At 41.7% G+C, this 27,304-nt stretch overlaps 1 protein-coding gene across 2 annotated transcripts in view; it reads right to left on the bottom strand.

Moving 5' to 3' along the window:
• Positions 1-27,304, bottom strand: part of SPTBN1 (spectrin beta, non-erythrocytic 1) — a 227,642-nt gene that overhangs the window by 69,415 nt on the left and 130,923 nt on the right. For both annotated transcript variants that reach the window (XM_054986560.1, XM_054986569.1), the window contains 2 exons: positions 11,656-11,807; positions 615-788 (listed from right to left, as the gene is read on the bottom strand). In XM_054986560.1, coding sequence (XP_054842535.1) covers positions 615-788; positions 11,656-11,807 — 326 coding nt within the window. The remainder of the gene's footprint in view (positions 1-614; positions 789-11,655; positions 11,808-27,304) is intronic.

Genomic DNA, 27,304 nt, shown 5'->3' with positions numbered 1-27,304 from the left:
TATTAACAACTCCAACAAAAATTATGCAAAAATAGAACAAAATCAACATCTCTCTTTGAGGAAACGTACTGGCAGCCCACAATGATAGGGCGAGGCAAATGGTTTTGTTTAATGTGATATGGAAAGCAGCCTAGGAAAGCCCTGGAACGGCCTAGAGTGAACAGCTAGATTTGCTAACTCTTGGCCCCAAAGACCGCAATGGTTGTTTTAACTCTGGGTCAGAGAAGGGGCACTTGGGAAGGACACTGCAGTACAGAGTTGGGGGAAAAGTTCCCAACTGCATGCACCCACCCGTGCTTTCTCAACTACATCTGTTAAAACAACAGTCATCGTTTTCATGCCAAAAGGGGCAGCCCTACAAATAACAGTAGAAGCTCTGCTCCAGTAGACAAGGATGACAAAAGGGAAAGAACATAAGAAGGCGGGGATACAGTCTCAAGAAGGAAACTTTAATCCTTCACTTCAACAAAGAACCAAGAAAGACTTTCGTGGTCTTCCATGGTGGAAAAAAAAATATCGTGCATAGCACTGCCTAGGGCAAGGCAAAGGACAACAACGAGGAACAAACCATAGATCAACATGGGCAGAAGACAGGAATGAATTTTCTTTGTTACCTGGAATCTCAATATAATAGTCCAAATAAGGCCAAGTGTTAGTCTGTGATTCCCGTCCACGATATCATGGGATCCCATATTCTCAAGATGCACTCGCTGTTCTTTCAGGAACTGGAGGGCTTTGTCAACATTCTCCAAGCAATGGATGCGCATCCTTCCTTTCGTGGGCTTGGGCTACATAGTGTGGGTTTTTTTTTTAAAGGTAAGATAAGACAGGAAAATAAATGTTACTGCAAAGGTAATTCAGGATTTTAATTATTCTAAATAACCAACTCATTTTCAGAGTTTAGGCTGGTAAGTTTTCTAGCCCTTATGAGAACAGAGAAAAAGTGGGAAAGTATAAATGTTAAGACACTTATCATATTTGTCTCTAGTACATCTACCAAATAACTCAAAATGGCCTATACATGGGTTTCCTTTTTTTATCTTCACAACAACACAGTGACTGGCCAAAATCACTCAAATAAGCTTCAAGCCTGGGAAGAGATATGAACTGATCTGGTATATTAAATACTATACCAAAAAGGCCCACATGTGTGAAGATGTCTGAACGTGTGAGACTTTCAGTGTGGAGGAAGATCCAGAGGAGTTAGCCATGTTAGTCTGTAGTCGCAAAATAGTAAAGAGTCCAGTAGCACCTTTAAGACTAACCAACTTTATTGTTGCATAAGCTTTCGAGAAACACAGTTCTCTTCGTCAGATGCATGGAGGGTATGAAGAAACTGGCCAGAGATATATAGGTGGTAAGGGGAGGGGGAGAAGATCAGTTGCAAAAGTCATGAAAGAGGGGGAGTGCACGATTCGGGCTGGGTATGACCCCTCCCCTCCATAGCTGAATCTGAATGGAATGCCTGAAAGGAAGTTACTTCTGATAATGAGATAACCAGCCAGAGTCTCTTTGATGTCAGATTTGTGTCCATTTATTCTTTTGCGCAAATATAAGAGCCAAAGATTATATAGTTGACACCATTGTGTAGTTTTCCAGGATGGGCTGTAGATCGCTGATGATTCACTGGATAGGTTTGAGCTGGGAACTATAGGTGACAACCAGTGGTGTTCTGTTGTTGGTTCTTTTTGGTTTGTCCTGGAGTAGGCTGTTTCTGGAAAACAATGCCTCTTTCTCATAAGCCCTGGGTGAAAGACCTCTCCTTGCCTACAGACAGCCCCTCAACCATAAACGACCTCTCACTAACAACCATGAACCAGCTAACAGAGTCACCAACACAGGGACCAGACCCTACAACAGACCCAGATGCCAACTCTGCCCACATATCTACTCAGAAAGTACGATTACAGGACCCAGTGGTGTCAACTACACAATCTCTGGCTCTTATAGTTGCTCATCCTCCAATGTGATATAGGCCTTTATGTGCCAACAATGCCCCTCTGCTCTGTACAAAGGACAAACCAGCCAACCACTGCGCAAAAGAATAAACCTGACATCAAAAACGGCAATTATCCAGAAACCAGTAGGAGAACACTTCAATCTACCAGGGCACTCCATCAAGGACTTAAAGGTCACCATAGTTCAACAGAAACATTTCAAAAGCAGAATCCAATGGGAAGTTGAATTGGAATTCATATGTAAATTTGACTCAATCAGACTTGGATTGAAGAGAGACTCTGGATGGTTGTCTCATTATCAGAAGTAACTTCCTTTCAGGCATTCCATTCAGTTTCAGCTGCGGAGGGGAGGGATCACACTGAGTCTGGATTGTGCACTCCTCCTCTTTCAGGACTTTTGCAACTGATCTTCTCCTCCACTTCCCCTTACCACCTATATATCTCTGGCCAGTTTCTTCATACCCTCCATGCATCTGATGAAGAGAACTGTGTTTCTCGAAAGCTTATGCAACAATATAGTTGGTTAGTCTTAAAGGTGCTACTGGACTCTTTACTAGTGTGGAGGAAGCAAGACTTCTGCCCTTCATATGCCCCCCTGCTCTACCCCTGGCAGCTCCTTTTCCCCCTTGCCTCTGAATGTGCAAATGTGCTCTTAAAACTCCTTTCCTTAATTCCCATCTCTCCACCATAGACACAATTCCCTGTTCTGCACAAATGTAGAATTTGCAATCTGAATAGATTAAGTAAGATTAACAAAACATATGCAAACTTGCAACAAATATCCAGCTTATCACACAGAAATCTAGGCCCTTGACAATAAATCATTTGAGACAGAGTTAAGACTCTAGAGGTTTCTCCTAACAATGCTACACATTTTATTTTCTGCTCTCCTGCAGAATATTCTGCCTCCCATTCTTCATACACACATGCTTAGCCAAAGCTTTTCTCCCTTGGCTTGCTTAGAGTTGAGTTTTATAATACAGAGCATTCATGATGTTAGTTAAGCTTTGCCGAAACCTCCTTATTCTTGTTTCTGTACTCACATTCCTTGCAGTGGTGGGAAAGTGCTAAACAAGCAAATAAAGACTTCCATGCACACCGTAATGAGAACTGGTAAGAGTCCAGGGAACACTGTCTGCCAACATGTGAACTCTTTTTTAAAGGGTGAACAGTGTTGGGGCCGTAAGCTGATTGAAGAGACCTCATGAGAAGGGAGCTTTACTGCTTCTTTTAGGGTCTCTTAAAAAATAAGATAGATGATAGGAAGAAGGGATTTGTTCCAGCTAACTTCCATAGAAGAACAAGAGGTACTTCAATAATGCAAAAACAAGTCATTTAGGACAAGATGCAAATTGTACAAAAAACCACATTAAGAGCCATTGTAAAGCTGCAGCATTAAACAGCCTCTGTGCAGCTCATAAAAGTGAGCTGTCTCCTATTGCAATATATAACACTGGGACTAATTGAGATTCACAGGGCTGCTTTATAATGAACAGAGGAAGGACAGTTTTCCAGAGTTCATCTAGTCCAGCCCCTTTAGTCAGGCAGGATTTGCCCATAAGGATCTGTCCCCAACAACTTTGGATGCTGATGTTCTAGGCAGAGAGCCATTTTACACAACTCTCCTGTTACGTGAGAAAGTGGACTGATAATGCAGGTTGACTCTGTGCTTGAGCTAAGGTGGCTGTCTGAGTGGCTCATCTCATGAACTCAGGCCAGCATATTGGGCCCCCTTTGGAGGATTTGCCACAAATAGAGCTTGTGCCACTCATCTTGAACAAAATGGCATCTCTACATGCTTCCACCCAACTCCTGATGAGCCACAGGTTGGGTGAGAATTGATCTGTATGTCCCACATACATGCCACTGCCTGCATGGTTCTCAACCAACCACAATAATAATACAGAATCTTTACTGTATGGGAATTATTGCAGTTATATCTGTCTATATATCTATCTTGCACCCGTGGTCTATCAAGCTAACTACAACATGTATTATAGCTAGTTTCCTGACACTCTGATTTACAATACCCCTCCCATCCCATCCTCTGCCTGGATTCTAAAGACTCCTTCCTTTTCCCAGTCCTTGTATCTGACGAAGGGTGCTTTGACTCTTGAAAGCTCATACCTTGGAAATCTATGTCTTTAAAGTGCTGTTCAATAAATAGCTAGATCTTGCTATTCAATAGATGTAATTTAACTGGTCACTAACACAGCTGTGAAAAAACAGAAGTTTTAAAAGCTACATTATGTATCCTAAGGAAACTTGGTGTCAACATATGGTATAAACATAACCTTCTGCTACGATTGCCCCTTTCTGATACCAATGAGTCACCAGAAACTACTTCCTCTTTCATGTTGCATGGAGCGTTACTGGAGAGTAGAATGGCATGTGTCAGCTCTAATCAATGGCATAAAATAGAACAGACCTCATGGGTCTTACTCAATATTGGCTTTCTAGGTCACAACTCGGAGAACTATCACGGCACTCAGGAGTAAACAGAGCCAAGCTAAGTTTCCTAGCACTTCAGGGACCACTCACCTCAACCAGTTGCTGGTGGTTGAGGAAGGAATGATGGGTGAACTGACACTTGTTGCTGACTAGGTCTAAAGGGTGTGGTTCCCACCTGGCTTGCTCCTGGACCATTTTAACTTCCCAGTCTGCCATGGATGCTTCCACACCTTCTCCTGCCATGTTCCATACATAAGTCTGATGTTCCCTATACCTTTCTGTTTGTTTCCATTGGAAGGGAAAGGGGACCAGGAAAGGAATAAACAGAAAAAGCTGCGGTGGCATCTACTTTTGCAACTATAGGGCTGTATGATACAGGATTATTTTTCAGGTTACAGCTTGAGAACTTTAGCAGGATATATGATCTCCTCTGTCCCCATTCCCTTCTGAGCAAAATTTGTGTCTGAAAATACTATTATAGTTTGATTTGATGGTAGCAAAGCAGTATCAGGAGAAACTTGACTCCTTGAAGTCGTATTTTTTTATTTTGCTGGTGTAAGTGGTTTACACATGCCTCATCACATATAAACATGCTTGCCATTCATGTGCAGAATTTACACATGGGCAACTGGTGGTGACTCAGGTAGATGTACCACAGGCTTGCTAAGTTTACATGTGAATAAGCCAACTCAGAGCAGGATGTTCATGCTTAGATATGCAAGACATTGTCCCATCTGTTTCAGCCCTCAGAACATTGTCCAGTCAATGCTGCCCAGTCACCCATTCTCTTTTCCACCTGAGAAAGTGAGAGTACAGACATCGTATTCTTCCTCACTGTCCCATCCTGTGTCAATTAGTTATAGTGGAACCCAAAAAACTCACATGCCCTTTACTTGTGGCTCTTGTAGCTATCTGTTCTTTCTGTTTATCTGGAGAGTAAGTGTGCTGCAATAGTTAGTGTTGGGCTAGGATCTGGTTGACCCAGGCCACGGCAGCTCACCAGTGACTCTGGGCCAGTCACTCTCTCTTAGCCTAATCTACCCCTTAGTGTACTTGTTGTGTGGAAAAAACAGAGGAGGGGAGAATGATGTTGTATGTTGCTTTGGATACACCATCTTGTTCTGAAAAGGGGGCTGAAAGAGTTAATCCCCCTTTTCAAATTTCCTCCTTTTTCAATAGAAACCCTGATTGTACTGGACACTGAAGTTGAGTTCGGCACTCTCAAGGGTGAAGCTACAAATGCAACTGCTGTCATTTTTGCCCATTTTTTCCTGATGCCCTGTGTGGCCATTCCATTGTGCAAAAAGCAAGTGACAAACAATACAAGATTCTTTTTCCAGTCTTGAAGGTGATGACAGGATTCATGCATTCCAGATGCACAGAGTACAGAATTGCGACGAAAGGGAATAACCTTTCATGCCTTTCAGACATCATGCCAAACTATGATCTAGCTATGGTTTGGTGTGATGTCTAAATTGACAAGCCATGGTTTTCAAACAGAATTGGAAGCCAGGGTTGAAGAGGGTTGCAAACAATGCTTTGTGTTGGCTATGGTTTGGCATGAGCCCTGGCTCCGCCTCTTCAGCCAGTTTATCACAGAAACAGAACTGCTGATGAGAAATAAAATGCTCCATGCAGCATTAAATGGTGGTCATTTGTATGGTTGTAAGCTCAAACCACAGTTTGCATTTTAAACCATGGTTACAGCAAACCGTGGTTTGGTGTGATGACCAGATTGGGTTTATAGGGCAGCAAGACACCTTACTAGGGCTTATCCTGCCATGGGAACTGTCTCAAGGGTGCAGTCTTTCGAGGAGCATGTGATACACAAGCTCGCTGTTTTTCAGCTAGCAAAGAAAGCAGCCTATCCGCTGTGCCAACAAGACTTAATTATCACTGTCGGAATAGAGCCAGTAGTAATTATGAGCCGTGGTCTGTAGAAATCTTCTCTTGGATGCCAATCAGCCGACGTGGTAAGAAAGAGCGCACCATTAACCAGACAAATGCTTTTTGCCTTTCTGCATGACCATGCAACATTGCATTTACGGCTTCCAGTAATGACTGTTATGAAGCATTTTTGCACAATGCTACTTCATTCTTTATAAAAACAGAAATTGGAAAAAAATGATCTTTTCCATGATGTTACTCAAAAGATTCGCTGAGCATGTATAGCCTAATTTTTTTTCACTCTAAAGCTCACAAAAAGAGTATTCTGTAGATGTATGTATTGTTCAGTCAAAGTCTCCCTTTCCCAACCAGGTTAATTAGGAGCCCTGATATCTTTCCAATGCCTGAGAAATGTATATTTAGAAGAAAAATATGTCGAAAATTCCCATTTTAGCTACAGAACTGGGGAAAATAAGAAATGCACACACCATTTTACACCTAGGATGACCAGGTGCAACAGAGGACAAGTTTCCTGTTCCTTTCACAGCTGTATAAAAAGAGGGACTTTTAGCATATGCAACTTTTTTCATATTTGCAGTGAGTGCTGCAACACTGAAAGTTGCCTGTAAAAACTTCATCATCTACATCAGTGGTTTCCAAACTATATACCGAGGGTTCCTTGGAGCTTCCTGAGGGTGCCTCAACAAGAAGATCATTAATGGCAGACGAGATTCCCACACATTCCTATATACAGGAACTTTGTCCTGTATTACATCTGACCACGTATTTGGATTCATTGTCCACTGTAGGCACTGGAAGTGCACAGGTTTTCACTGTGGGAGCTTTCGTAATCATCAGCATTAACTTCTTTTGAATTGGCAAGATTCAAAAGTAGAGCCTTCAAGACCAACAAGATTTCCAGGGTATAAGCTTTCAAGAGTCAAGTTCATTTCCTTAGATACCATTTGAATCTGGAGATCTGCTATGGTCTAGAGGCGAGATGCAAGATGGACAACACGGCTGGGCAGCTGCTAATCCTTGAGTGTTGAGGCATAATCCCCAACAACCAGGGGACTTGTGGGTGTTGGTGGCTGAAAGGGTTTAACTCAACTTCTTTCTCCTGCTTACCCCCTCCCACCTTGGAGATCATCCCAGAGGCCTTTTCAAATGGGAGATGTCCCATTTCCTGCTGAGAGGGACTTGCAGACAGCAAGTGTGGGTTTGAAGGTTAGGATTCTTTTTCCCCTCTTCTGTTCCTGGGCCTACTCCACAGATTTACTGCAAGATACTTACTGTCCAGCCCTCTCATCCCACTTCCTCCATTTGGTAGCACTATATAAATAATAATAAACACATTTCCTCCTCTTTTGAGCCTTTAAATGAGACTACCAAATGGAGGAAGTAGGATGAGGCGGCTGGAAAATGAGGAATGCAAACTGGCTTTCTTGTTTTCTGTGTTTATATTTGTTTAAGAATTTCAGTTATGTGCTGGGCACACATAAACTAGACAACCTTAATTCCCTCTAATCTCCTCCCCCCCCTTAGTACAATAAAGGGCAAAATTCATCAGAGAGAATCTGTTTATGTGAGATGACCTTTGGACTTTCAGAAATTATAAAGAAATTATTGTTCAGGAACAGAACGACTGCAGTGCTTTTTTATATAAGACGAAGTCTTTTGTGCCCCCTCCAACACTGTGGAGTAGGGAAGGCACCCAAAACACTGCCGCTCACTGGACGCTTCATCATTCTGCCACTAGCAGAATCGTGTGTTCAGGTGTGCTTTTAAATGTCCTGGTTTACTGATCTTTAGGAATTCCCTACTCAAAACCTGCTAATTTCATCTAATACATATTTAGGATAAGTGTGATCCCTCTTAGTTTTCCTTATTCCCTCAAAAACTTCAGTGCTTTCAGATTTCTTCAGCAAGTAAAAGGGGGGAAAAGCTACTGAAGCATGAAATACCTTTTAGAAATAATAAAATAAGCTTTTTCCTGAATACCTTCAAATGTATTTACTACTTAATGGGCTCAGTAAATTGCTTAACTTGTTCAAAAAATAAAATAAGAAGGAAGGCCTAGGTAAATTCTCATCTATATTCCCCTCACCGGTAATGCTCACAAGCAGCAAAGCCTTAGGGTGCCTGTAACATGACTCTTAATATATCTGATGAAACAGGATCTTGCCTATAAATGCTAAGGCCATTTTCTTGTCTTTAAAGTGCCACAAGAATCCCTGTTGCTTTACAACAGACCAACATGGCTATTCTTCTACAATATTCCTTTTTTAAAGGACAAAAACAAAAAAAATGTGTCAGGAACTGGTCAAAATGAGCTAGTTCATCTTTGTAATGTATGAACAAGCATGTGGGACTCAATCTACAATGGACACTCATTCTGGAATCTTCTGAAACTGTGTATCTTGCGTTTATGGTCTGCCCATTCTGATGATCTAACGACGCATGCATTCAGCCATTTTGTGGCTGCTTTCCTAGATGATTTTTTCAAAATGGAGTAGGGAATTCATCATGCTGGGAATTTGAGTCTAAATTCTGGGTTGTAAAATCCCAGAGAAGGTCCTAAGCTTCAGATACTGTAACACAGTATGACATTGGGTTCTCTATTGGTGTGCTGCACCCAAAATAAATATTATCAAGTGCAAAGAAAAAAAATAAGCAGAAGAGCCTCAGCAAATGGGACTGAAAAGCTGATCCTACTAACACACTTTGGAATGCATGTAATTATATCAAGGTTTTCACAAACTGCCTTATCTAGATGCTTATTTGTAGTGGAAGGAGTGTTAGAATGTGCTCTTTAAATAGAGATTGCTGAAATTATATTCCTTCTAAGGCTCAGGTAACCAGGCTGAGAAATATCTGCTTTATAAAGTAATTCATGCAGCTCCTATGGCTTCCCCACATTTCTGTTGCTTGACAGCCAAATGCATCTGCTAAACAAGATGTTGGCAGTGTGAAATAAAATGAAACAATGTTTTGTACGTGGAAGCTTAATGTAGGGATGGCCAGCTAGTGCCATCTTAACATCTGGATCCTGATTCTGAGTCCAGCCATGCTGCTTCAGTGTTTCCACAGCACAATCCAGATATGCTGAGTTTTTTGCTTCATATGGCAGACTAGGACAATTGTAGACTAAATAAGGGCCGTTTAGCCTACATACAACTGTCTTCTTGCACAGAAGATATGGGTTCCTTAAGGACAATTCAGAGCTTCCTACTACCTGTAACAATTGCCACCCTCTTAGTTTTGCTCTGTAGACCTCAGATGGATTGACAAGCCTAGCTAATCCTGGCAACTGGTGGGAGGGTGGAGGTGGAGACATGGGGTGTGAGTGCAATGCCAGCAACTGTGCTGATGTCATTACATCACTTACCATAGAGTTCCCAAAGATTCCTAGATTATTGTATGTCTACTTCCAGCTCTTACCTGAAAGTGACATAATGGCATCAGGAATGTTGCTGTTTTTTAAAAAGAATTCTGCTGCCAACAGACAACAGGGCTGGCGAGTGGAAGCTAGAGGCCTGGCAAGCCTAGATGGAAGCCCAGGAATGCTTCTCTCTCTAGCTAATGGATTAAGCATGAACTAAACACTTTCATAACCAAGTACTTCTTACTGTGCGTTATGACAGTACTAGAAATAAAAACAAAATCTGCCTCTGCCTCCCAATTAAATTACATTAAAAGGTTCTGGAGTACATGTATGCAAGCCATTTCAGCGCAATACTATGCAGAGTTGCATCGTTTGACTTTAATGGACTTACAATAATGTAACTCTGCTTAGATAGCCCAGTTTCTCTCTTTACAAAGGAAATCAGGTACTTATTTCTTATCTTGGGTACAGAGTTTTGGTTTGTTCATAAGATGAACTGATGGATCAGTTTTAGGTGGGTAGCAGTGTTGGTCCGCAGTAGAACAGCAGGATTTGAGGCCAGTGACACCTTAGACCAATAAAATTTTCAGCATGTAAGCTTTCAAGAGTCAGGGTTCCCTTCTTCAGACCCGTTTCAAGAAGGAGTTTTGACTCTGAAAAGCTTACAACTCTGAAAATGCTGTTGGTCTCTAAGGTGCCACTGGACTCAAATCCTGCTGTCCTACTGGATCAGACCATGGGTCCATCGAGTTCACCATCTTGCTCCCAACACTGGCAAGCTAGTGAACCACTCTGTACTCAATATAAAGCTCACCTGCCCCTCTACCTGTTTTCAGGTATGGTATGAAAGAGCGGGATCATACCAGCTGGCATTAAACTGAAGTCTGAAGTTCTAAAACTCTATCAAATTTTATAGGACAAGACAAAATGTTGACACCCCAATGTGGTTTTTGGATCATAGGAAAATAAATTGTAGGGTTGATAGCTAAGAGCCAGGGTCTACAACAGATAGCTCATGAGTGACTCGTAACTTGCTGGATGCTGCAGAGTAGCTTGTAAATCTCCCAAAAGATCATAAAAAGATCTGCAGTAGGTTTTTTTAAAAAAAACAACAACAATAAGAAAGCTTTCATCTCATAGGATTTTTCTCTGTGTTGCTTTGCTCATAGCTTCATTTCCATGTTCTGCTTCTAGAACAGAATAAAAGTCCATTTCATGCAGAGGTGGGGAAGGAGCTCAGAATATTTTTTTTGTTACTCAGATGTCGTTCCCATTAAAGAAAAGGTTGGCAACCCCCTGGCTTAGAAAGCCTGCAGCGGTTCACGACACCAAGACTTCCTAGTCTTTAATAATTGTATCACTCTGTTTGTTACCGTAATTATTTTTCTCAAGTGCTGAGGATGAAGTGTCAGAAGGAAAGAACATGCTTTTCCCAGGGCTAACTTGTAAAAAGAATTTGCTTAGCTACTTCTTCTGAACTTCTATGAAGGTCTTATTTCACTTCTCTTGCACTTCTTGAAAAAGTAGAAATTAAGAAACTTTTTTTACACAGCCTACCCACCCTTTTAAACACATATTATCATCTGGTATGATTAAAAGCAATAGACAGTGATGCTTGTTATCCAGTAAGGAGAAGCAGTCCCAGACGCTACGTGAATAACTTTCCTCATATTACCCAATTATCCACAGTTTATTAATCTTTATTTGAACCATATCAACAACAGTAAAATGCTGCCCAGTCTCATATAAGCTCCTGAACATAATTCAGTTAACATCACAGTATAGTTACATGAGATAAAGGATGATTTGCTTATTTCATCCACAACCATAACTGAGCTAAGTATTCAATTGTCCTATAACCACTGTAATATATTTTATATTCATAGCCTAACAAAACAAGAACAAAAAGCTGGATCAAAATTAAGAGTTTTTTAGAATCTAGAAAACATGAGGCCTTCTGGAATGGGAACTTACAAGCCTCTCTCCTGAAAGAACTTCCAATAGTTTGATAAGCATCCTTCCATCGCGAAGATCGGCGTACAAGTCTGTAATTCTACAGGATACACGTGCCAAGTGAGAGTTAACCCACTTAGTGAAGGTCTTCTTCTGGACTGCTTCTCGTTCATCTGGTGAATAAAAAAAACACAAGACCAATAAACTTCATGTGGGATTCAAGAAGCAATGTCCTGATTAACATATGAGATTGCTTTGAATGGAGCAGGTCCATTGAGACGAGTATCATCTACTTTGGCTGTGGATGTTGGACTTCTCCATCCTTGCCACTGAAGATCGATAATGTATTCCTTGGCTGTCTCCCATCCAAATACAAACTGGGATCAGCCAGTTCAGGGCAAAGCATCATCAGCTAGGATGATACTTTGTGGCAAGAAGGATCTTTTCGGGGAGCGGGGGGGGGGCGGAATCTGAAATGAGTTTCCTAATGAAATGCATTGCTATGTCTTCTTGTTAAGATTTAGAAATCTTTCCCAAGCCCTTTTGTATTTGGAAATCAAATCTGTTGATATTAAATCTGTAGGGTTCTAATTGCTGAATGCTACTACATTGCTTTAATGCTGTTTGGTTTTGGTTTTGTTGCTTTATGTTCGTAGAGGTTTATTTTTGCTAGATTTTAAGTTTGATCTTAAACTCTGAGACAACTGAAATAAATATATTGTAGGTAAATGTGGTTGGAGAACTTTATCTAATAGGTTTTTATCCCACCTATCCTCTAAGGAGCACAGGGTAACATATGTGGTTCTCCTTTTCTCAATTAATCTTCACAACAATGCTGTGGAGTAGGTTAGGTTGAGACAAAGACAGAGTGACTGTCTCAAGATCACCCAGTGAGCTTCTTGGAAGAGTTGGATTTAAACTTGGTTCTTTCAGATCCTAAGTTGACATTCTAACCACTATACCACGCTGTCTCTCATAAGCATGATGTTGATGACATAGCTGTGCCTTCCGCCCCAAAATAGCGAGCCTTCATCATACCAGTCTTGTGTGCTTCAGTACAAATTGTGGGAAGCACCTGCATTAACAGATTCTTATCTCCAGGCTTGCTTCTAAAAACAGCCCACCCTAGCATACAGTATTTGAAACCAAGAAACCATCATTCAAACTGACAAGGCTAACTTTGACACAGCTGTTGCCAAAGAGAAGAATTCTGCCCAATGCCTCTTTGTTAATTTAACTGAAAAATGGGAGGGTGGGCTGGCAATCACCTAGTGAGTATGTATTGTTCTAAAGCTGTATCATGACTGAAGTTGGTCTGGATTTGCAGAAAGCCAAAGACAAATAGAGTCTGTCTTTGGCTTAGTCCTAGGGAACACTTTCACAACTGTTTGTACAGCCAACTGTTGGCAAGACACCATTTGTTTGCTGTTGCACGTTGGCTACCACTCTAGACAAGCCACTGGCTGACCTTGCAATGACCTTAAATTTAAAAAAAAAAGAGCAACCAGATCATGAGGGATGCTTATCATGTGAAGTGGCCATAGCTCGGCAACAGAACACATCCTTCTGTGCAGTAGGTCCCATGTCAACCCCCAGCATCATGAGTTTAAAAATAATTTCAGGTAGCAGGTGAAAAGTTCCTTGTTAAAAACTCTTGAGAAGTGCTGCCACTCAGAACACACAGTCCTGGCGCACATGACCTGGCTTAGGATAAAGGGAGATTCACAAGACCCAAAGGCCACACCTTTCTTGGACTCATTCAGAGCTGAACTGCCAAAAATGCAGTATATTTTTTCAAGGTTTTTGGTAGTGATTCTTTTTTTTAAATACCTTATAAGTAAGCAATATTACCCATGAGAGGCAGTCACTTTGCAGGGAAGCAATGGGATTCTCGTAAAGTATCTATTCTGCCTGGGTCACTGGATTTTGCCCATATGCTAGATATATGATCCTTTAGGTAATTTCTTTATTCTTTTTTTGAGTCTCATAGTTCAGCAAATACGAAGTGAAGGGAAAGTTGATCTTTTTATATGACATGGAATAACATTCCTTTGGGTTGGCAATGTCTTCTCATAAGAAAAAATAAACCCTCAGAATTATTGTGTTGTAACTTCTGGAGTCATTTGTAACTATTTGATCTCCTCATAACTTGTTGCCTTCAGAAAGCTGCTACCAGTCAGAAGAGGCAATAGGTAGATTAACGGTGTGACTCAGCATAAAGTATTTATTATGCCTGCTGGTGCAGGGAGGGCGGAATACAAATCGAATGAAATAAATAAGTATTTATGTTGTTTATAGTCCACCTTTCTCACTGCAACTCAAGGCAGATCACACAGTGTAAATCAATATAATCAACAGCGGGGACAGTCAATAATCAATACAATAGGATATGTATTTGCCGAGATTTGAAATCAAACAGAAATCCAATACAGAGCTGAAACAGAGCATAAGCAATTATACCTGACATAGCGAACAATGCAGGAAGTAACAGCAAGAATATACTTACAGCAACAGACAGTGCGCAGTAGTTTAGTCAACAGTCCCTACCCTTTACCAGTGCATCTCTTTGGACTGAGAGCGGGACCACAAGTGACGCCTGACACAGGTTGGACACTAGTCAGCTTCCCTCAAGTTTTGATGGGAAATGTAGGCATCCTGGTCTTGCAGCTTGAGTCTCTGACTGCTGTCCAATGGACTTTTCAACTGTCACTTGTCCAACATTCCGCCAAGCTGCCTACATTTCCCATCAAAACTTGAGGGAAGCTGGCAAGTGTCCAACCTGTGTCAGGCGTCACTTGTGGTCCCGCTCTAAGTCTGCCACCCTCTAAAGTGGGAGCTGGAGATCTCCTGGAGTTACAGCTGATCTCCAGACTACAGAGATCAGTTCCCTGGAGAAAACAGCTGATTTGGAAAGTAGCACCTATGGCATTACACACTGATGATTTAAATGTGGTGCCTATTTTCTGCTTCAGCTCACAGGATCCCATCTACCTGGCTCCTTTGATCCCTTCACACCATTGTATCTAATCCATAAGGAAAATGACTGTTTTCATAGGCCTTCCGGTGGCCCTCACACACTAAGACCAACTCTGCATCTGGATGGGCCTGAGGCTGCTGTACTTTGGTCACATCATGAGAAGACAAGACTCACAGGAAAGGTCAATAATGACAGGAAAAGATGACGGCAGTAGGAAAAAAGGAAGACCCAAAATAAGATGACATGATTCAATAAAGGAAGCCATGTCCACCAGTTTGCAAGACCTGGGCAAGTCTGTTAATGATAGGACGTTCTGGAGATCTTTCATTCATAGGGTTGCCATAAGTCAGAAACGACTTGACAGCACATAACACACACAGGGACCGGCATACAATCCTATGCAGTTACTTCAATCTCTACACCCACTGAAATCAATTGGGATTGCACTGAAAGAATGGGATTTTTTAAAAAGTTTTTTCCCCCTACCTGACTTCTTATGAGCCAGTTTGGTGTAGTGGTTAAGAGTGATGGGACACATCCCAGCGCGCCCTGGCGTTGTGGTAAACATTTGCTAAACTTCCGGAAGTATGGCGTCTTTCTAGCACAAAATCGCGCTAGAAAAGATGCTATACTTCCAGAAGTTTACCAAATGTTTACCGCAACACTGGGATGTATGGATTCAGCCCTGGAGAACCAGGTTTGATTCCCCACTCCTCCACTTGAAGCCAGCTGGGTGACCTTGGGTCAGTCAGTTTTTCGGAGCTCTCTCAGCCCCACCCACCTCACAGGGTGATTGTTGTGGGGATAATAACGTACTTTGTAAACTGCTCTGAGTGGGCGTTAAGTTGTCCTGAAGGGCGATATATAAATCGAATGTTGTTGTTGTTATTATTGTAACATCTAACCTCAGGAAGAGAGATGTGCTACATTATATACAGTAACCATCAAGCATGTGGATAGTGTATCCTGCACCATCCACGTTCTAAAATACACAGTAATAAGAATAGGATGATAAGATCGTCGTTCAGGTAACATTGCCTAGAGATGATCCCATCACCTGAGGTCAGACATTTATTAATTTGCTTTGGGGTTTTGTGTTCATATAAAAGTTTCGATTTTATATATTTTATGAAATTAAGGTACCTTTCAAGATTATTTAAAAACTGAAATACATTGTACAATTTAAATGCATCAATGAATCATTAAAATTTGCATCAATAAATCATTAATGATGAGTGCCAGCTTGAGACTGCCACTCCTCATTACAGTAAACCAGGGAGATCTACTGTATTTCTCTGGCTCCAAGAAGCCTGGGGGTGCCACAAAGTTATTCTGTTTGCTGTCTGATGCCAGTTAGCAGTCATCACCAGCTTTATTACACCCTGCAGAGCCCTGCTGCTTGAGGCACTTTCTTTTCTTTAAAAAAAAAAGCTTTTGCTTTGGCTTCTCTTCTATCTTTACCTCAGGACTCCAAAGGACACCCAACTTCTGTTACAACACCAGAACATTAAAAAAAAATCTAAACTAAAGCTGTACAAGGGTAATAAAAACTCTGAGTGGTGAACTGACCACTTTCATTAGAAAGAAAAAATTTTGTTCTTGCAATACCCGATTGCAAAACAAATACAAATGAATGAAAGTTATATTTTGAAACTGTGGTTATTCTTGCATGAATATGGCACAAACTCTTGGTCTTGTACATCTTGGGGGTTGGGGGAATCCTTCTCATCCACCTCCTTAAAAGAATATTACTAACAGCTGAAAAGATGCTCTGTACAAACCATGAGAATACATTCTTGAACATGTTGTGCTCCTGTATCAGGATGATACTTCTCTGTCTATTAATAATGACAAACATTAGTGTCTTTCTCAAATGGCTTTAAAAGCTCCAAGTGCAGGGATTAAAATGTATTACTAAAGTCACACACAGAAACCAGTCTTCTCCACAAAAACACAAGGTCTGATAGGAGTGCTTCATCCAGTTCTTTATCTATAATGAACAGATTTGCACAATTCTAAGATAAGGGGGAGGTCACGCATACAAGCAAAAGGAAACTACATGGAGACACTATGCCACCTTTTACATTATAGTCCCGTTCACATGTCACAGTGGTCACACATACACCCTGTTTCTATATGTATCTATCTGTTTGTAAGAAAGAGCCCATGTGCATTCACTTTAGAAATGAAACCAGGGAACTATCTGAATAAATGTACGGTGTCACATACTCAACTGTACATGTGTTGAATGTAACATGACAATTATTTGATGAGTATATAAAGAAAAATCAAGTGTACATGGATTATACATGCATTCACTATAACTTGTAAAAAGGGCTAGATTGTACGTGTTTGCTGTAACTTTGGAGTGATCTATAAACCACTGTAATCTTTGGAGGCCATGCTTTGGAGGCCATGCCCATCATCTAAGGTTATATGAGTAGCAACATGAGCAACAGTCTTTTTGGTTGTGATGCCAAAACTCTGGAACTCACTGCCTAGGGAGAGTCATCTATCTCCCTCTATTGCTATCCTTGGCCAGTAGGTGGAGACTTTTTTGTTCTGTGGCATACCCTGAAAAACAGTTATTGTACTCCTCCGTGGCTTTTGGTGCCATGTGTATTTATGTTTTTATAGAATTTTGTATATTTACTTAATTTTTTTAAAAATATTAAATGTTCTGTTTGATGTTCACTTTCCTGGGGACCCTATTTGGGTGGAAAGGTGGATTAGAAATGTTTTAAATGAATAAATAGCTTGTGAACAGGGCTAAAATGCCCTTTCACCTAGGATTGCCAGCCCCATACATTCAAAGTGGAGAACTGGATGTCAATATGGAGGAGAGGGGCCCCAATTCAGCATCCTCATGCACGTGCACTCCAGAGGCCCCAGTGATGTCACTTCTGGTTGAAAACCAGAAGCGACAAGGTCTCAGGTGGGAGGGGGAGGGTCTGGCATCTCTAATTCCACTGTCCCAGTTCTACTGTTGGCCCAGCAGGCATTTGACCCTACGACACTTTTTTCTAAATCCATGGAATTCAAAATTCCATATTCCTGGTGGCTCCAGCAAAAGCCTGGACTCTGTGCTTTGGCAAGCCCGATCTCGTCAAATCTCAGAAGCTAAGAAGGGTCAGCCTGGATTAATAATTGGATGGGAGACCTCCAAGGAAGTTCAGAGTCGCAATGCAGAGGCAGGGAGTGGCAAATCACCTCTGTTAGTCTCTTGCCTTGAAAACCTCAGTAGGGATCGCCATAGGTCAGCTACAAGTTGATGACATTTTCCTCCACTACTACAGGTCTACATGCAAAATCAATCCCTCACATCTCCAGCTAAAAAAACAGGCCTGATACCAGGTGCAGAGAGTATCTTTACCTGCGAGTATTGAGCTGCTGCCAGTCAGGGTAGGCAATACTAAGCAATGGGGGCCAAGAGTTTGACTCAGTAAATAGCTGCTTCATTTGTTCGTGTGTTCCAAAGGAAGAGAGGTCTTAACAGTTGCTCCACTGTTAACAGGGCATAGCCTTAAGGTTCACAATAGGCAAATGGCTGAGATAGTGAAACCACAATTTTTTAGTTCATTTGTTTTTGGCATGTTGGCAGTTTTGTGTGAATGCTGTGTCACTGATATAAGGCTATGGAACATTTTTCCTTTTGAAAAATAACATTTTGACTGGGCTAGGAGGCAGTATACTGTAATTTTGCCAGATTAGCAACGTATGAAAACATTCATGTGAACAGAAGAGCAAGATGTAGTAATAATAATAATAATAATAATATTTGATTTATATACCACCCTTCAGGACAAGTTAATGCCCACTCAGAGCAGTTTACAAAGTATGTCATTATCATCCCCACAACAAAACACCCTGTGAGGTGGATGCGGCTGAGAGAGCTCCAGAGAACTGTGGCTAGCCCAAGGTCACCCAGCTGGCTTCAAGTGGAGGAGTGGGGAATCAAACCTGGCTCTCCAGATTAGAGTCCCATGCTCTTAACCACTACACCAAACTGGCTCTCAGTTTGAGTCCAGTAGTAGAGGATTTCAAGGATATAATATTTCAAGCACCAAAGCTCCTTGTGTTAGATATACTTGTATCAGACAAACGGAGCTTTGAATCTCAAAAACTTATCTTCTTAAGTTTTTATGGCGATCTGACGAAGGAAGCTCTGATTCTTGAAAGTTTGTACCCTGGAAATATTGTGGGTCTTTTAGATGACACTGAACTCGAATCTTGCTCTTCTACAGCAGACCAAGACGGCCACCTACTTGAAACCATCTTCTTATAAATAGTCAAACTAAAAACTCATGTCTGCCTTCCCTTCAGTTATCTGCTTAGCCACTAGAACCAGAGCAGCACTTATGAATGTTGTACATCTCCCTTAATTAATGGGAAGCAACAAAGACGTGGAGAATCACAATGCATTGTCCTGATATACCCAATAAGTTCTTGTAAACATTCCTGTCAAGGGTGATTTGCCCTGGGGCAGCACCCTTCCGGTAACCATATGCTTCCAACTCTAAAAACAGTACCTTGAGAGTATCATTTATTTTCAGTTTCCTCTGCATGAACTTAAATGCATGAACTATTAAGCCTCTGATTTTCATATTTTATGTCCCTCATGTCTTTATTTTCACATTTCCAGGCTTCATACATACAAACCATCAAAAGCTCAGGGAGTTTCAGTTGGCCTCATTGAAGGAAACATTACACACAGGAACTGCTGGCTCTATATAGAGAAGGTTTCTCTGCTCGCCCAACAAAACAGAGGATCTTCTAGATGCCCTTTGTTCACATTCAGAGCGAAATGCAAGGATGAGCACTCATCTAAAGACATCAAAGCTGCCCACCATAATAAATCCCATCAATTATCTTTTGTATGGAGACTCATGTTCAAAGCTGGTTCCAGGTTTTTGGGGGGGGGGGCTGGGCAGAGAGTGCTCAGGGCCCCCACCCCATTCTCACCCTCCCACCAACATATCCCCGCCTGCCTGTGTGTCCTTCCTTTACTCATCCACAAGCTCTCCCCCACCTGAAGTCACAGCTGCCCACAATGCCTGCATGCCCTTTCCCTGATGGTGCTGACAGGTAGGTGCAGCTAGTTATGCCACTGCCGTGGCTACCTGGAATGCTGAAGCTTTATGTATAACCCACATGCCCTTCTCCAGCAGCACTAGACAGCCTCTGCAGCTGGGAGCAGAGATGGTAAAGCACTCACAAGCAGGCAGCTGAAGAGAATGAGTATAGGGAGCAGAGGAGGTGCATGAGGAGGAGGTCAGTAACAGTGGGCCCCACGAGAACCCACGGGCCTTGGTCCTACACATGTTCTTTGGCATTTCTTAACAACATGTGAGAGAAACAGAAGTCTGCAGACAGAATTATTTTATTTTTTATTTATTTTATCGTATTTATATTCTGCCCTCCCCACAAGGAGGGAGGTATATTTACCTACTGCATTGGAAGTGGCATATGAAGTGTTTAAATATTTAAAGAACATTCGCACAACACTCTATGCCCTAGGTAGTTTTTATCAAACCTTTGAGAACATTGGCACCCTGGCCTGGTTCAAACCTGAGACACACTGCTTCTACACTAAAATGGTAATGCTTAGAATGTAAAGGAGTAAGGACTACTTGCCCACAGGTAGGAAGGAGCAAAGCCTCCAGAGCAGTGGCACATGCCACCTCTCATCCAGGCAGATAATTCTGCCTGTGTTGGGATTGGTGAATGATACAAACATGCCAATGATGGTTGGCTGATTGGAAAGGCAAAGCCAGAGCACTATATCATGTAGAAACATAGCAAGCAGCCTCTGGGTAAGAAGGTGCTTTGAGCTCAAAGAGACCTTCCGCAGTTCTCATATGGCACACTAATATGCCCAGGACACAGTTTGGTATTACGACATTTACATGCTGTCTTTCTGGGTAGATGGACTTCTCAGGAGGTCTCCTGACCAGACACTGACTTCCCCAGACTTGCTTAAACCCCAGCAAACTTTCTGCACAATCTGCCCTTCGCCTGAGCCATATAAGCTTAGGGTATTTACCAATGAAAACATGACGAAGGTTGTGTTAATAACAATTAAGTGCTGTCAAGTCAGAACTGACTTATGGAAAACCCGTCATGGGGTTTTTAAGGCAAGAGATGAATAGAAGTGGTTTGCTATTGCCTGCCTCTGCTTATTGACCCTGGACTTCCTCAGTGATCTCCCATTCAAATACTAACCATGATGACCAACCCTCCTTTGCTTCTGAGCTCTGATGAGCTTGGGCTAGTCTAGGCTGTGCAGGCTGCTATAACTGTGTGCCATCTAGTCACAACTGTCTCATGGTAATCCCAGGAAAACCACGGGTTTCCAAAGCAAGAGACTAGCAGAAATGGTTTGCCATTGCCTTCCTCTGCCTAGCAACTCTAGCCTTCCTTGGTGGTCTCCTGTCCAACTACTAACCATGGCCAACCCTGCTTAACTTCCAAACTCTGACGATCTTGGACTAGTTTGGGCTGTTACTAATAATAAATTAACTAGACTTGATATTTAAGGCTATGATAACAATGGGGTTTCTGCTATGGTTAAAAAACTTTTTATCTTCCGAGGGTGGTGGAGGATCAGAGATTCTGGATATTTCTAATTATAGCCAGAGGATATGGGTGGAGCAGCAAACATCTGATAGTTTGCAATAACATTTGCTTCCCGGCGAGTGGGGGGGGGGGTTGGCAGGGAGAGAGAGAGAATGAGCATCATGCAAAGCACACGCAGCAGGAAAAGGGAAGTAGTGCTCAGAGTTTGCACTGATAACACAGAATCAGACTTATCTCCAGGCAACACTAAAGAAAGATATTTCCGTTGGACGGAAATCCCCACTGGACAATACTACCAGAATAAAGGGTCGGTACCTAGGGATTAATGGTCAAGATTTACAAAGAGTCACCTTTTACAGATGGCTGGTAAACAAATAAAGCAGAACGCACTCAATAGGGAACAAATGTGGCTTAGAGGATAGTTAAGGTTTCCTTGGCCATGGGAGACCCGGCTTAATTTTAAGAGAGCATGCTCTCTGTGTGTCACAGACTCCTCATGTTGCCTTGGACAGGTCACATTTTCTCAGGGATGGATCCAATGACACGTGAACAGAAACGAAAATGAAGTTTGTGCTATTCCGCTTGTGTGATCAATAGAGCAAAGGTGGCAGCAACGCATAGCATTTCAGTATAATTTTAGATAAAATAACAGTATGTATCTGGACTGGGTTTGATTCCCCACTCCTTCAACTGAAGCCAGTTGGGTGACCTTGGGTCAGTCACAGCTCTTTCAGAGCTCTCTCAGCCCTACCTACATTACAGGGTGCCCGTTGTGGGGATAATAATAAAACTGACTTGTTAACTGCTCTGAGTGTGGCACTCATCTGTCCAGAAGAATTGTATATAAGCACAAGGTTATCACATTTTTTCTCCATGGCTTCCATATTTCCAGAAATTTTGTATCTCTGGATGTTATAAAGTGGGATAAATAGTGTTGACTTTCAAATGACGGTAATGAAGATAAAATCATATATCAAATTTGGTTCTCTAACTCTACAGCAGTTAGTGGACTTCAGTCTTATTTTAATAGGAAGCTGAAAAGATTTATGGTTCAAACACCTTTGAACTTTGCTCTGATATGACTCAGGGAAGTGGCTTTAAGTAATAAAATTATTATTCTACAGGAATACTTAACCAATTCAGCTTTCCTAATGTGTAATCATAATCATGCATGTGGCACATTTATCTTGCAAAGTATTTTACAGCCTCTTATCTTAATTCACGTCCCCACAACTACATTGGGTAGTACACATTTCAGTTTTGAGGTGGGATTAAGCTAAAAAAAGTCTCGCTGATGAACAAATGAAGTTGCTTTATACTGAGTCAGACAGCTGGTCTTAATAAGGTCAGTATTGCCTACTCTGACCGGCAGCAGCTCTCCAGAGTCTCAGGCTGAGGTCTTTCCCATCACCTATTATCTGATCCATTCTACTGGAGATGCAAAGCAGGCACTCAGAGAATCACAGAATTGGAAGGGGCCATACAGACCTTTTAGTCCAACCCCCTGCCCAATGCAGGATGAGCCTAAAGAACCCCTGACAAATATTCGTCCAGCCTCTTCTTGAAAACTGCCAGTGAAGGGGAGCTCACCACCTCCCTAGGCAGCTGATTCAACCTTTGAACTACTCTGACTGTGAAAAAGTTTCTCCTAATATCCAGCCGGTATCTTTCTGCATGTAATTTAAGCCCACTGCTTTGAGTCCTATCCTCTGCTGCCAACTGGAACAGCTCCTTGCCCTCCTCCAAATGTTAGCCTTTCAAATATTTAATCATGCCCCCTCTCAATCTCCTCTTCTCCAAACTAAACATTCCCGGGGTCCTCAGCCTTTCCTCGTAGGGCTCAGTCTCCAGACCCCTGATCATTCTCGTCACTCTCTTCTGCACCCTCTCGATTTTGTCCACATCCTTTTTGAAGTGAGGCCTCCAGAACTGCACACAAAACTCCAGGAGCAGCCTGACCAAGGCAGTATAGAGAGGGACTATGACCTCCTGCGATTTCGATGCAGTCGCACTTTTGGTACAATCCAATACTGAGTTTACCTTTTTTGCCACCGCATCACACTGACTGCTCATATTAGGTTTACAGTCCACTCTTATTCCAAGATCTCTTTTGTATACACTACTACCTAGAAGTGCACCTATCTATCTATGTTGAATTGCATCCTGCTCACAACCGCCACTTCTCCAGAGTATTCAGGTCTTGTTGAATTTTAACTTTATCTTCTTGGGTGTTTGCCACTCCATCTAGGATTGCCAACCTCCAAGTGATTGCTGGAGATCTCCCAGAATTACAACTGATCTATCAGTTCCCCTGCAGAAAATGGCTACATTGGAGGGTAGACTCTATGACATTATACCCTGCTGAGCACCTTCCCCAAACCCCACATTCTCCAGGCTTCACCTCCAAAATCTCCCAGGAATTTCCCACCCTGGAGCTGGCAACCCTGGCTTTATCACTGAGCCTCGGCCCCTCCCCTCACCAGCTCAATTAGGGTTTCCAAATCTGGGTCGAGAAATTCCAGGAGATTTGGGGATGGAGCCTGGGGAGGGCAGGGACCTCAATGAGATATAATGCCATAAAGCCCATCCTCCAAAAAAGCCAATTTCTCCCGGGGAACTGATCTTTGTAGTCTGGAGATCAGTTGCAATTCCAGATCTCCAAGGCCCAACTGGTGATTTCCAACCCTTGGTCAAAGCCTGCCAGTGATCTCATGGCCAAGCAACACAGAAACCCAAATCCTAATCCACTATTCTGTCCATAATTCCATGCTGGATCCTATTGAAGAAGTCAAAAGAACTGATTTCTAAAATACTTTCACTGGGGAAAGGACCTAAGCAGGAAATGACTCAGGGTGTGCTTACACAGTTCAATCTTCCACTGGGGCTATCAAAGTCTACATGATTACACCATTATAATATGGTCATTGACTCATTCCTGCAGAATTATAAAAAAAAAAATCAGGTCAATACTGTAAAGAGGAAGATGGAGCAACAGGCAGGTTACTGCCAGAAGTTCAGGACAGAGGATGTTAACTGGGGGCTTGTGCTTTCTCAAGCAGCAAATGGTGGAAATAAACCTTCACATTCCATACACAGCTTCAAATTCCAGCAAGTCCTTGAAAATATACTTCCAACGTCCTTGAAAATATATTGCTCCACAAGCACTGCCATCTTCTCCTGCTCCTTTTGAAACAACTGCTGAATGCAGAAGCTTTAAACAAAGGATAATTCAATGCTAGTTAAAGAATAAGGTTTGCTAGCAACCAGACCTTCTGATTAGGAAGCCCAGAATGATCCAAAGCTGAGCTTTCTATTTTATACATATACACAATAATAGTATTGTGCAAAGTTCAGCCTTACCTTGGATATGTTATTTTTCCATGTGTAGGGAAATTCACACACACACGTACACACACGCATACACGAGAACATTCATGCAGGCGCCTCCACTTTCAGCATATCCCAGGAAAGCTGAAACACGTGATTTTTCTGATTGCATAAACTGACCTTCAGTAACTAACTACAGAAGCAAAAACACAGTTTAAAAAAACCTCAGTTTGAAGCTCCACACGATCATTTACAAGAGATCAACTAACTAATCAATCTGATATGTATTTATAGTAACAGGAGCGGAGGGCACCTTCCTTCCAGGCATCACTCTGCAAAGACATATAGATGAATACCACTTGTATTGCATGCTAAAGGAGGGGGGCAGTGCTTAATTGTTCATTCAAGAAAATACAACTAAAATTAAAACTGTAGTCTGTGAGCCACATCAGAAGAAATACAGGCAAAGTTTTGCCCATGAGGTACAATATGGGAAGCACTGAATTAGAGGGTACTGTTTCAAAGGCAAGAACAATACTTGGGCATTCCAACATGTTAGTCAAGGCTCAGGTGGAAGATGAGCTTTTATTAGCTTTATATTACATGTTGGTTTTATGTGTTTATGTGATCGATGTCTTCCAATTAGAGATGAGCACGAACCAAAATAAAAACCAAAATTCGTAATGAACCAGGCCAGTTCATGGTTTGTGAACCAGCAGTTCGTCAGATCCCATTTCTGACAAACCACCATGAACTTTAGGCTGGTTCGTTTGGTTCATTTTTCAGTTCATCACTGCAGACAGCCTGGCGCTGATCAATCAGTTTCCTAGGCAACAGGGGATGGACTTCCTGCAGACCTCCCGTTGACCCGGAAGTGACCTTCTGCTGACCCGGAAGAGGTGATTTGCTGGCCTGGAAGTGACATTTTCATGAACCAAAACGAACTGATTCATGAACCGGGGCAGGTTCGTGAAAGTTCGTGGTTCGTGAAATGGGATGAACCGCGACCTGCATGGTTCATTTTTTTTCTGGTTCATGCCCATCTCTACTTCCAATATTGCAACCAACACCAAGCTCTGAGTGCAGCAGAGTAAAAAAAAATGTATAAATACATAGAACACACACACAGTTAAATATTTGATCTGTTAAAAGAAATATAATTCAGGTTTTAGTCTTCATGTATATAGAGCTACTGTACTGAAATCACCAGGAATAAAAGGTCACCCTCGAATTATTGGCTTGAAGACCCAAAGATTCCTTTTTGTAGTTCCCATTATAATATCACTAGTAGTGAACAAGCTTCCAAATTCCTCAGAACTCTTCATAAGGCTGAATGATAAGCAAAATTAAAAACAAAAAGGGAAAGTGACGAAAAAGCTGTTTCGAGCATGATGGCAAAACTTTTTAATAGTCTTTAGCTTTTAACAGTGTAGATTTATTTGTGTCGTCTTTTTATTTTATTTTGATGCATTTTAAACATTTTGTCAAAACGCTTTGAACTCTTTGAAAGCAGCAGTTTTAAATAAAATATCACTGAGCGCAGAAGCTTTCAAATGCAGCTACTGGAAACAATCAAATCATGGTGGTGATAGAAAGCGCTATCAAAATGTAGATGACTTCTGGTGACCCCACAGCGACTTCAGGGGACCTGCAACAGCAAGCCTGATCTTTGGCGGTCTCCCATCCAATTACTAACCAAGTTCAACCCTGCTTTGCTTCCGAGATCTGATGAGACTGTGCTTGGCTATTCAGGTCAGGGCAATCAGAACATAAAGATCTAGTAGAACTTCCGGAAGATGCTCAGAACTGGACAGCTCCGGGAGAAATGTTCCCTAGCTATGGAGAAAGTGCTAAGATTATCTGCGTATCAGAATTTCTAGGATATTATTCCCGATGATAATCCTGGCACACCAATTCAAAGCCAAAAGTAATACAAATTATGTGTCTATTGAACAGTTGTATTTATTTTATTTACTATATACATAAATGATTGGATGTTTGTGATCACTGAACCACTACTCCTCTCCACCTTCCTTCCCCCATTTTGTTTTATATTTTTTAAAATCATGTTCATATTGCTATATTGACCTACTGTTATAATAACAGATGCAGCAGATTCTCTGAATATAAATAAATAGCCTCTCTCACTGAGTATGGATTACAAAATAAAACAATGCAATAGAAACAGTGTAAGACATATAATAAACATTGTAATAAATTATATGTTGGTATACTTTGTTCATTCACACAATTCATTCTGCTTCTACTAGCCATGGAAAGCAGCAGAATTACACAGTGTACTGAAGCTCTATATCACGATCCCTGGAAATCCTGTTCGGCTGAAGTGGCGGAATTTTTTTCAGTTTCCAAAATTCTACACTTGCTACAAATTCCTGTACCTGTGACACTTTGTCAGAAAATCAAACTGCTCTGCAAGCAGATCACTGTAACACCTGCTGTGCAGATGAGAAAACAGACTTTGCCAACTCATGGAGACCTGCCTCTAATATTCTATCCTATTGGCCAAACTGAGTCTTTGAACTGTTTAGAAAAAATGTAAAAAAGGGCAAAGTTTTAGAAAGTAATCAGTGGTCACGACAATCCTGTTCCTTCTTCCTTGATTCCACTTAAGCCTCACAGAGCTGATAACATTACATAAAAAGAATCTGCAAAAGCCCACTGAATTAGCAATAGTAGCAGCTTTACAGTAAGAATCCCCCCCTTTTGCTCAGGGATGCTTGTGGTTTGATGCCCTGATACAGCAGGAGGCCATGAGAAAATCAGCCATCT

This window comes from Eublepharis macularius, chromosome 1 (assembly GCF_028583425.1).
Source record: "Eublepharis macularius isolate TG4126 chromosome 1, MPM_Emac_v1.0, whole genome shotgun sequence".
Taxonomy (NCBI): Eukaryota; Metazoa; Chordata; class Lepidosauria; order Squamata; family Eublepharidae; genus Eublepharis; species Eublepharis macularius.
Note: the sequence above shows the minus strand (reverse complement) of the source record. Positions and strands in the feature narration are given on the sequence as shown.